At 44.0% G+C, this 12914-nt stretch overlaps 1 protein-coding gene across 2 annotated transcripts in view; it reads right to left on the reverse strand.

Moving 5' to 3' along the window:
* The window catches only part of LOC116851767 (semaphorin-2A), a 486860-nt gene that overhangs the window by 364010 nt on the left and 109936 nt on the right, over nt 1-12914 (reverse strand). For both annotated transcript variants that reach the window (XM_032831541.1, XM_032831540.1), the window contains exon 2: nt 160-383. In XM_032831541.1, coding sequence (XP_032687432.1) covers nt 160-164 — 5 coding nt within the window. In that variant the 5' untranslated portion in view covers nt 165-383. The remainder of the gene's footprint in view (nt 1-159; nt 384-12914) is intronic.

Consider the following 12914-nt stretch of genomic DNA (forward strand, 5'->3'; position numbering starts at 1 on the left):
CTTCGGCTCGGTCCCTGATCCGTCCGTGACGGAAAAGCCCGCGGTAATAACCGGTAATTCACATTCAAATGCGCTCGACCGCCCGAGCTCGCCCAACGGAAAATAATGACTCGTCCGCGATACTGTCGAGATATAGAAACTCGCTGAAATGGCGTACTCACCATTATCCTCGAACGCTTCGTTCTCGGCGGCGTGTAACGCACGAATGAGTCTCCAGCGCGAAATCTCGATTCCACGCGCTTGCACTGTCACAGCTGCACGTTCTCCTTCAGAACAACCGTTCCATCGCAATATAACCGACGATCGTCACACTGCACACTTGTGCCGACCTAGCGGCATTCTTATCCCGGCGAGCCAGCAACGTTCGATCGTAGGCAGCATGTCTGCGAACAGAAAACGTTGCGTTGTTACTGCCAAAGTTGATAAACATATGTTTCACGTGTGAATTTATGATACACTCAACAAAATATAATCTCACAGCGGATTTCTCTGAATTCCAAAGAACTTTTTTATTCTTACACAATGAGAAAAGAAATATCTGAAATATCTGAATATCTGAATTGAAAGATATTTATTCCCGTTGGAATAACTAATAACATATTTATTTAAAACTAAATTTTGTTGTTTAGAATAAAAAATTTTTTTTATAAAGAGCAACAGTGGTTCTAGGTAAATATATATCTTCTCTCAATGTAAAAATATCTATATTAGTACAAGTAAATATATGTTATTACTACTCACTACATAAATATGTTTTATATGTTAGATATTTTTTTCTCTCAGTGTATGGCTTCAAGAAAACCTCTTGGAAAATAAAAGGAAAATATTCTAAGCACATTTTTTTCAAGTTAAAAGAATCTCGTCTATTCTCTCTACAAGTCTTGTTTGTCGTGCCTCATATTGCACGCAAAGGTAAAAGAGCATTCCACTTCAAGTAGATGTATCCCTCTTGATTTAAAAGGAAGAAGAGTTAGAATAATATCTAATGGATTTTGCGATTTGATTGTCTGCTTTATCAAGAGAGGAATGCTCTTTCGCTAAAGGTTTACGTTTAGAATATAAGATTATAGGAAACAGCAACTTGCAACCAGAGTTCTTTTTCTTGGTTGAATATTAAATTTGAAAACACACAGCTGCATATGTGCAGTGAGATAAATAATGGTTGTATCGCGAATACATAAGCGTACTATTCAAAGCTCGCGACTGCCTTTCGAATCGACTGAATGTAGCGTGTACGAACCATCAAACGAAAGGTATGTCGAAATATACATGGGCCATGTTTACGAGGGCGTAGCGCGTTCTTCGTAACTCCAATGGCAGTTCACGGCCCGAGGATACATACAACCTAAGGTTTTCCCATGGCTCAGCTAGATATAGCGAGCATTATCTCCGCTTACAGGTAAGTAACCGAGAGAAACTTGGAGCACGAAATAGGAAAATTACTCCTTTGACACGTTGCAGGTAATCGTGGAGGAAAAAGGCTACGAGACAGGAGTGTGGGCGAAGGAAATGGGTAGCCGCCGGAGAACGGAGGACTTCCAGCGAAACTTGCGAACCCGAGGGAGCGCTTGAGAAGCTTTATAACTTCGACAACCTTAAATCGGCAAAACTGCCGCGCCTCTGGTGGTCGTAGAGAGAGCGCGTCCGAGAGACGGAATGAGGAAAGCGTGGCAGCGGGGAAGGTAAAGTCGACGGGAAGGACGCCCGGATAGCCGTGCCGGCGGAAGAGAAATGTGCGAAGAAAGTAGTTGCACGTACTCCACTTGGAGAGATAGGACGAGGATAGCGCGGCATGACTATGATTCCCCGTGCCATTCTCTGTCTTCTTTGATGAGTCTACCTGCCCTCGAGAGCTCACCCGATTCGAAGCAGCCAAAATGTTGCTTCGGCATAGTATTCATCACGGCGCGACATAGTATTCATATTTCTGGGATTGCGTTCCCCAAAACGACGCGATAAGACACACTCGTGGACGAGTATCAGAGTACGTTACGTACTCGTTATGTAGCAACCACGTTTCATGGAATCGTCGAGATAACGCGAGGTATCTTTCGCCGACTGTAACCCTCAATGCGAAGTTATCGTGTCCGCGGCAATGTAGGGAAAACCGGAACTAGATGTCTCATATTTTAGAATTTCAAAGTTACAACTTCTCAACCAACTAATTATTGTGACTGACGAACATGATAGAGACAACCTTCTTTTATGTGTTAATACCCTTATGTGCTAATACGATTCTGTTAACCGCATAGTATTCAGTTTTATAATAACCAAAATATAAATATGCAGCCAATTTATTCCCAGTATCGGGGTAAGTAACCTAGGAGTGCGGGCTAAAGAAGGCTACATATAAAATGTACATCTTAGTAGTTCCGCGAGGTCTTTATTCTCACAGTCCTTATACCAAACCTTCATTATGGGTCAGCTATACCTCATCTGCCTATGTGCTTGATTTCAATCATTCCATGAATGAAAATTGCTTTTGCTATGTGAAGCAGAGTATATCACAGACTTGCAGGAAACTTCACTCTGTTTAATGACACGTCGCTTGACTTTATGCACTCACGATGGCGAATATTAACACACAACTTCGAAAGGCTCGAAAATTGCTTACTTTGCTACTATTGAATCAGTTTCTTTTTCTACTTTTTAACTGCAATATTAACCCGATTTTAATGAAACTCAGGGAAAAGTATCTATGTCCTAAAAGGACATTTCGCGATTATATACACATATCCACTGTTACTCTCAGGATAAATACTAGAAAAAGCACACGAGCAACATACCTTTGATGCCATTCAGACCTGGTTTGCCCTACACGCTAATTACGGAATAATCAGGAAGCCGTAAATCCGAGTGTAAGAACCTGCATTGCGGATGAAATACGAGGAATTCAGCGAAGAAACTTAACGTGTTCTTTCTCGAAATAGCGCTGCGCGTCCGCCACCCCGGCAACGCGGAACAACGGGCTGTGTGTAACGCAAGTTAATTACATGTTATGATGATGCACAGCGCGGCTAGAATAAGACAGAGACGAAGCCGCATAGCGTACATAGGCTAAACGTTATATATAGCGCAGCTACATGTGCACAAGATCATATTGTTTTCCAACGATGGTTTACACTAGAAGATTTATGCTATCGTGAAATTCATCTTATTAAAATATTGCGCCTTGAGCTGCGCATTAAGATTGATATCGCCCGTCGTGTTCCTGCGCTCTCGGAAATTCCCATCGTGTTTTCGCGGCGACGACGAAATGAAAGAACGACGCGCCCTCGTCCCGTCCGTCTCGAATAACGTTAAAACGCCGCAATGCGTGCGATAATCGAAAGTAGAAATTACTGTGCGATACACGCCCGTGGAGCGATACGTTCGCCCGTGGTCTATCGGGGACCGGGAAATACCTGCGCACCCTTCAGTCTGCCGTCTGCGCGACGAAGAGTCGCGTCGGGGGTCGCGTCTCGGCCGAGTCACCCCTAGGCGACTCGTCTCCGTCCTCGCGCTCTCCGCGTTCCGCACGCTCCGCTCGTTCCGCTTCCACCCCTCGGAAAAAAAACTCAGGCTTGCATTTCAGTAAAGAGCCAACCCATCCGCGTGCATGGACAATGGGACCAGACGCCCAGCCAGACGCCCCCGACAACGCCCTTTCTTTCGGGTAACGCGTGTCTGCGTGCACATCACCGCCGGCGAACTTCGCCCGCGTCTCATCCTCGCCCTCGACGACGGCGGCGTCTGGCCGCTTTTTCCGCGACGATGCTCGTGCGCCCCTCTCCGTCACAGACGTATGCACCGTCGGTACAACGGCGCGGAAAACAATTATCCGTCCCGCCGGAAGCGCGGGAAGGCTGCACTTCGTCGCTCGACTTTCGACAGCGCGCTCATAAATCCGAATTAGAAAACAACGCAAGTCGCGCGATCGGGGACCTCGTGCGGACGCGCGCTATGCAATTAACTCTCTCGTGGCCGAGAGAATCCAATCTCGCCGAGAATCCAGCACGGGAGACCCTTCGTTTTATTCCATACAGACACGCCGCGCGTGTCTCTCTCTCGCCCTATAATTTGCTCACGCGAAGATCACTGTGTCTCAACGTAACGAGAGAGAAAGAAAGAGAGAGAGAGCGAGAAAATTGGACGACCACGGTTTCGCGCGCAAAATACGGGAAGAATGAAAATCGCGACTCAAACTGTCTGGCATAAGTCTCGCAGTGGTCGAAAACCGCGACGTTCTACTTCGAGCAAGTGTATACACCCGCATGTGCGAGGCGGTCGCATTCTTTCCCCGTGAGTCCTCCCTGTAACCACGTCTCGTGTGAACCGACGAGGAGCATTTACCAAAGTACCGGCATTCACACTCTCGGCGAATGGCGCGAAGTAACGCACAGAAAGTGCGAAACAGGAAGCCGCCAGGCCCTTTTGTTTTCGAGCGCGTTCCCCGTCCATCTTTTCGTCTGCCTTCCTCCTCGCCGGCTCTGCTTGCCGTCACAGTCAGCATCGGTATACACACATTCACACCGAAATGGTCCATCCCCCTCCCTCTCTTTCCTCGCCCCATTTGTTCTTATTTCATTCTTGCGCCTTTAACACGCCAAGAGTCGCCCGCTTCGTTCGAAGGTAACGCCAGCATCCCTCAACAATAACGTTGCGCTCCGCGCGTGCACGGCGGTTTTTGTCATTCGCGGACAAGCCGAAACCACGAGAGGGTGACTGCCGGCCGTCAAGAGTTTTACGCCGGCAAATGTTTTTCTCCGGTCGCGAAACAAAAATTCGCCGCGCCGCGGTTCACCTCCGTCGCGTTTCTGCCTACGTCGTAGCTTTTTTTCCGGCTCGTTGACGAGAACATTCACTCTCAATGTATGCGTATAAAACGGTGTTTTTTTTTCTTCTTTTACTTTTTCACCGAGCCGTGAATGTCATATATATCTGAGATATTTAATCCCGCCGCGGTAGTAATTTAAAAGTTGGGAAATATTTTAATTTTAGAAATTTACCGTGTGTGTATGTGAGAAAAAGAAGGAGGGAAGAGAGCTTCATCAACCGACCTCGTGTAATCACGAACGAGTGGCGACAGATCTCATTGCTCGAAAAGGATATTGATTGTACAGTCGCGGACAGATTGGTTATCTGACTTTTTTTATGGGTTTAAAAACGTATCCGTCCTGCCCAATGGGAGAATTCTCCCAATGAAAAATAGAATCTCCCATTGGACAAAGACATATACGTTCCTAAACTCATAAAAAAGATTACCTATTTGTCCACGACTGTACACCAACTCGTGTGCTGAGAAAAAAATGTTCAACCCAACTAAAATTATAATTATTTTTGACGCAATTATATTTTCTGGTCGTTCTAACACGAAAATGCTAGTAGTAACATGCATATAAGATTATTATCACCAACGTTATAGTAGAATTTAATAAAAAAAATAGTCTTCTTGATTACCTTAATTTATAGAAATTATTTCTCTATGTGATTACAGTTACAAGTACCAAACATTATTTTCTCAGTGTGGGTCTCGACTCGTCGAAGCACGATCGGATCGCCGAACTGATGCTTAAATGCACGCGATACGGAAATACCCGTTGCTCCTCGACATTTCGAGAATTTACCGAGTGTATTAATGATTCCAGGCATCGCGAGCTATCGTGTCGCGGGATCTATCACCAGGGATTTGGCGCTACCCTGTCAGGGAATCTCTATAATACCCAAGTTACAGCACCCTTGCGTTCACCTCTGACCGTCTCCCCTTAACAACAGTTCAATTAGTTCCGGCTTAACGGCTCTCAGTTCCGGTGACTCGTGACCGGAATCTCGGACAATTATTCCTTGGACGGAAACGGAGCAGCTCAAATTTCTGTCCCCTCGCTATCTAGCAGCGAAACCACGTTGAACGCCGGACAAATCTTTCCACACGCGACGGCGAGAACAGTTTTTATTGGGACATACGACGTGAGTTACTTCGATCTCGTTCCAGAACGGAGGTCGTTTCTCTCGCGGAAATGGCTGGCTCGCAAGCGGCCGCAATGGGTTTTCGATAATTAAGTCTATATTTGTTCGTCCGGAGACGTCGGGAAATGTATTTTTACGCGCACGCTACATCCCACGTATATAAGCAGCGCTTGTTGCTCGATCAATCCTTCGATATATGTTAAGAAAGAGCAAACATTGAAAAGAAAAATCCACACATACACACAGACCGCCTGACGATAGATAGGGAAAGGCTCGTATATATGTAGATCAAACTGAACGCCAAATTCCTCTAAATATTTTACAAACAACCACGTAAAATTTTGAGTTATTAATTAACCTCTCAAGTGCACGGAAAAAAAGATATTTTCTGCCGTAGTTGATCAGGTTTGCTGAAAATGTATTTGTTGCCGTAACTAAAAATTTGCTACTATAACTAAGATCGCTGTTGCTATTGTATCGGTTTCGCAGCTAAATGTGTATCTACTGACAGCTCTTACTTTAAGATATTCGTATGTTACAATTGTAGTCTACATTTCGATCACACGTAGTGAGATATATGACATATGTGTGAGTGCACGTGTATGAATGCTGCGGCCAAGCCGCAGCAGGAAGAATATATTGTCCGAGGCCCTATGGGCCAATAGGAGAAGAATCCTCACGAGGAAGAAATGCGAGGGATTCGCGAAGGCTCGCGGATAACAACAGAAACGGCTTTTATTGAAATTATTGTTAGTATTATTTCCAAGTTGAAATTTTGATTCTACTCTCTTTCAGTCTTACTATTCTACTCAACACCTATTTTAATACTCTAAAACTTACATTAACCTCTCTTGATTCTATTTAATCTATCCGAAAATTGAAGTCGAAATTTTGATTCTACTTTCAGTCTCATTATTCCATTCCTATTTTGAAGCTAAACAAAGTAAAAAGGAAAATTTCGGACATCATCAGAATAAAAATAGAAATAAATTGTGTCATTAGAATTAAACCTACTTTATTAACTTAGCTCCTACTGCATTGTAGATTTCAAGGTTTAACATAAGGCCAAAGTTTCGACTCAGATTGTAGCTAAATTTTGGGTTTAGTTTAACCTGATCTACATGGAAAAGAATGCTGTTAAATAGATAGAATTGGTCACCAGTGGTCATGGTTGAAATAAACTATTTTGATTTAACAACAATATTATTGAAACTAATATATCTCATGTATTGTTCCAATGTACTAGTTTTCATAGCATTGTTATCGAATCAAGATTTATTCCAACTGCAGTGTTGTTGACCAATTCTATTGATTTAACTTTTTTTTTGTATATACACGCGTTTTCCCACTTATCGTCAAACGCCCTATATGTAAAGAAAAATACGGATCGTGCTTAATATATCTCAAATGTTCACGTCGTATCCGTTTGCGAAGTTACCGCTGGAAAAGTCGCGGATTTACGATGTAATTTATTAAATGATACGAAATTTGACGTATTTGCGAAAGCGAGGCTCAATCAAACCAAGTCAACTCCGACGAGGAAAGTGAGGTAGATCGAAGGTCGAGACGGAGATCGTAAAATCGAGTATCCTGGAAGAGCCACCGAAGAACTAGGCAGCAGTCGGGTGCGCCTTAATGTGTTTGCCCGCGAAAGTGCCTATCCGGAAATGTCTAGGAAATGAAATAGCGTTGCGTACGTAAACGAGCTGTCAGAGCGCTGGTGAGTAAATAACTAACTTTCTTCGCCGAGCCGTCGTAGCGCCTTAAGCCGTTACGGGTAGCTCATTACGAGCGCGACATGCCTCGCGTTTTCGTGAAGTTTCTGCGATAAGAAAGACAGCGCCGTAATTACGCTACGTCTGCGCTTCGCAGATCGCTGAATAAACCGAAATCTGCGCGTGATATTTACGGTGGCGAATCTCCGCCATCAGGTGCTAGTGCTAATTTCGATGGATGTGATAGAGAAGCGCACGGTCGTACGGAACTCGGACCAACGTCAGATATCGTCAGAGTCGTCAGTGACGACTCGTCACGCGTGGATGGGTCAGCACGGGTATTTCGGTGACACTTTAAAGTGTCGCACAAGGCTATCTCGCGCTAGAAGAGAGAAGGATCAAATGCTGACGGAGAGGATACGGTGGAAGAGAGCACGGGGGAAATTGCCGCCAATCAGATCTCCTCAGCCTCGAGAAAGACAAAGATTTATGAGAGGAGCGTGAACTCGTTCTCTGCACAAATCCAGCGGAATTGTCCTTAACGTAGAAAATGAAGCGTGGAGACAAAAACCCGGGTAAGAAACATAATCAGACAAAAGTATTGCGTATATACGTTGTCACCGTGGCTGAAAATTAATTATCTCCCGACAGCGCAGCGTGTTACGGGCTCTTGATGGCTCGCTAGATTGGCATCGTCTAATAACGCGCGCATTGTTGATGTGTTATCGTACGTTATAATGGAAATTATCGAAAAAAAAAACAACTTGATGCTACGCGGTCTGTGGCTGCATAGAGAATAGTTAATTTAACGGAAAATTCGCGCGCTGGAAAGATATGAATCGATTTTGCTGTGCAACATTGGAAAGTTATTACTTTTAATACAGAAATAATAATCCGCTGAATGCGGAATCTCTACGCAGTGACCGTGTGCGCTAACATTGAGAAAAATAATCTTTTACTATAGAAATGCATATTTTCGAGAGCGATATTTTTTCATACGTTGTGATCCATATTCATTAAAGCACTGACCTCGTCGTTAGATTCAATATCCTATTTCCATGGAATACGCTATCGATAAAAAGTATGGACACTCTACATGTTTTTCCATCAGAAACAAAGTGCATTAATGAACTTCATCTGTAAATACATTCGGTCGGTTCGGAAAAAATTCGATAACACGGCGCACAGCATCCTCCCCTCCCCAATAGGGAAACTGAATTCTATACTCTGAGGTTTCCGAAACGACGTGATATCGGCTATTGGTTAATATTGTGTGCGAAAGGGTGATTATTAAAAGTTCAATTTGGCGTGCAAAATTCGCCTCGGATTCAGGTGAATCGTCGTCATTTAATAATCCCCAAGAGACGCGAGAGAAACAGTAAGAGTTACCGCGGAATGTCTTTCTTCCTTTTAGTTAATTAACGAAAACTTATACACTCGCGTGTACTCGATGTTTCGTGCACGTGTTCGCGGATATTTAATTAATTAAGCGAAACACGAACATACAGAGTACGTAACGGCAACCAGTGTTATCGCCGGATTCGCCACAAACGCATTCCCAATTTATACAAGGTCAGGAAGTGAAGCGCACGCGACGGTCGGAGCTCCACGTTCGCGAGAGAATATCGAGATAAGTATGATGCATGGTACGTATCGTGTTACAAAGGAGAGATATTTGTTTAGATGCAAACGACAAATGCGATATCAGATATCGCAGATGTTTCTACAACACTCGCGAACGTGCGAGCTTCTTCAGCTCGAGACAGGATCGGGGATAGTCAACTCCGTGCAGTCGCTAGTTCGTGAAGAGAGGGTGAAAGACGAAGAGGGCATTATGGTCGGATGGGGTCTGGATGGCTTATGGATTCTCCCTTTCCCCTCTCTCGAACTTTCGCGCGGTAACCCTTCGTATAAAAGGTTGGGTAGTGTCAGGACAGTTAGGTCGTCGACGTGACCCGAGAGTTCGCCTGGAACAACCTCCATTTGTACGGGGAATTACATCCGCGCAGGAAGAAAAAAATATTTCAATGCCGGCCGCCCGTCTTGCCGTCAAAGGCGAAGGAGATGGAGGATTCGAAAAATAACGGATCGCGGCGTTTCCGCGGATATTGCGAGAGGACGAACAATAACGTCAGTTGTTTCTACAACGTTGCGCGCCCTCGGTTTCGCTCCCGTTAACTCGCGCCATAATTGAACGACGACAGATCGGACAGGTATTTCCTGCGAGTCGTTATCGGGCGTTAAAGTATTGTGCAATAAAGCGCTTAAAGGATGATCGATCGAGGTCAACATGTGATGCATTAAAAGTCACGTATACAGTGAAATGAACGAGCCAAGAGAAGTGAGAGCGATATTCCGGCGAGCCATCCGGCGTGACCCTTGCAACGCTGTCGTTAGTCGCGACGCGCGTGTCCCGCAACCGTGTGAAAAATGATTGCGATATCGAGGTGAAGAGTCACACAGGGATGACTGCGTCACGGACGATCAGTCGTCACACCGCATATCGCCGGCAATCGTAGTAATGTATTGGCCGAGAGAAGAAACGGTCTCCCCATTGTCCACAAGCGGCGGGCGCGGAAATGTAGCTCTATTGCGCACGCTGAATGATGACGCACATTTGTCGGATAGCAGAGGATAATGCAATTTCAGTTGCCGTCCACAATCTGCATCGATTCTTCATTTGCATGTAATCTACTTCGTTCATATTACGCTTCGTTCCCGCGGTGCTACTCGCATCCGAGCTACGTCGTTATTCAACGGGATCCATTTTATAAATAGCCTCCCTCGTTTTCCTCTCTTTAGCAAAAGTCATAAATCACACCGCGGTAGCGCTAATCCACGGTGCGTGAGCGCGTGTGTGTACGTGAAATAATATGTATAACTGTGGCATATAGTGAAATAATATAACCGACGGCGAGAATTTACGACGGCACAAGAAACAATCAATTTGACAGAATTACGAATTTGTAACAAACGACAAGTAGGGAAATATGACCAAAAATATTTTCTCCATTCTCAACATTTTTTTAGCGTTTCACGGGTTCATACGTGTTTCTAACTAGATTTAAGAGAAGGTTCTGGTTTAGATAGAAAAATATGAGGTTTCTACAAATTTTTTTTAAAGAAAAATGAATAAAAGTATCAATATATAGTTTGACCATACTATTTATAAATTGTTTCAAGTATAAAAGAATATTAAAATAAAACTGAAATTCCGTCGAGATATACTGAATGGAGTGTCGCCTCTCATTGGCGAAGGATATTACAGTTCGCATAATTTGAAACAAATTAAATAAAAAAATTTGAAAACTGTATTGAATTTGCTGGAGGATGAACCTAGTTGTACAAAAAGTCGAAATTTAACAAAATGGCGGCATTTCGAAGTTACAAGTTATTTTTCCTCTCTCCTTCTCTTTTATTTAGTGTCCTGGGAATAAATATCAATTTCGAAAATTTTCCAAAGGATTTAAATTCTCCCAACAAATTTAATACAGTTTTATTAAATTTTCTTTTGTCCCGTTTGTTTTAGATTGTTACAGAAACTATAATGTTGTTTGAGGCATCCAGCAACATCGCGCTCAAAAAACGTGGTACAAAAAGCATGGACGCGCAGAGAAAAAAAGTTTATTTTTGTTTGAATTAACCTATTTCTGGTGAAATATGAATAAATGAAAGTTTCGGTTAAAGTTATCAAAATTCCTCTTCACGTTAACCAGAAACCTTGTTACCTTGAACAGAATTCAGGTAATTTCAACCAGAACTTCTAATTCGTTCATATTCTGTTAGAAATTTATTTAATCCAACCAAATCTTTTTTCTCGTGTGGAATCTGAATTTTTTTAAATAATCACTTTATACTTAAAAAAATAGTAATGGGCGAAATCTTATTTTGGTATCTTTATTAATCTCTTTGAAAAAATTCCTAAAAACCTCCTATTTGTCGGCTATCCAAGTCAGAAACTGCCCTTAATGACAATAGGGGATGCAATGTTAACAAGTATAGTTAACATACATTCATTCGCAAGATACGTAAATTCTAAACTAATAGTAACTGTTCACGAATCGAACTTGAAAGATAGCGTGGATCGTAAATCGGTTCATCTTTGGCGTGTCTAGCGACCGCCGTCCCGCAATATATTTGGATTACCCGCATATTGTAGCGACATAACGGCCTGCACTCGCAGAAGGCGTTACTCCCTTTTATCCACGACGTCCCATAACCACGCGATGTGCGGGAATTAGGGCTGATCGACGGCTACAGAGATTTCAAGGTATCCATGCACGCGTACACCACGGGGAGATCAGTTTAAGCCGCGTCGCCATATTTTCCAGGACCCCACAGGGGTCCCCTTACGACCCCTGACTTACGGCACCCCCGGAGTGATTTTTAATGACCGACGAAGAAATCATTGTTCGTTGGCGAAATTAGGTTCAAGGTAAAACGTCCTCGTGGAATATGATTTATGAAGCAGAGCGGGAAGAACGGCACGCTACCTCGGGAAAAAAGCACGCGGCGATTCGCGATCTATCAAGTGACGCGGAGCGAGCTATACGTTTGCTCGGACAATACGCTAAACAAGCCGAGTTTGTGCACGCCTGTTCGCGCGTTATCGCTCGAAACGGCCGCTCGTGGTTGTCTGTCACAGTTGACAGCATTATTAAGCCGTTCGCTCTCTTCGGCATTACTCACGCATAAGGAAAAAGCAGTTACAACGAAGAACGATGCTCGACCGCGTAGGCGATACACTGACCAAAACCGTTCCCATATTTCAAGAACGAAAAAAGAAAAAAAACAATAACGCGCACAGACGAAAACTTTCCCGAAAGATTGCCAGAGAGCGGTACTGGCGTGGACTTACCGCGATCATCTGTTTCCCCCGAATTCTGATAATTAGATAATTTCCGAACTGAGCGAACGTTGAAGTTGGACGCGTATGATGTATGAACTTCATGTCACCCGCATCGACATTAATCGTCTATCCCTCCTTGTATCACGGTTGTCAAAAGAAATATCGCCAGGCGGTACGGATGAACGGCGTGTCTCGTGCGGTATACATACATCTATACCGCAGCTGTTTTCCCGCACACTTACGATCGCTGTAAATCCGCCCCGTGCCCGCTTATTCACCGGAGATTCGCGAGCAATCGAGTGGCCCCGGCGAGATAGGTCGATCGAAAGAGCGAGAGTCTGCACCCATCCCGTCGCTCGTGTGGCATGCCATATTTTACAGTATCAATCATAGCGCGCAATAAA

Source organism: Odontomachus brunneus, unplaced genomic scaffold, assembly GCF_010583005.1.
Source record: "Odontomachus brunneus isolate Ranch 3 - 2012 unplaced genomic scaffold, Obru_v1 Obru_scaffold_190, whole genome shotgun sequence".
NCBI classification, from domain to species: Eukaryota; Metazoa; Arthropoda; class Insecta; order Hymenoptera; family Formicidae; genus Odontomachus; species Odontomachus brunneus.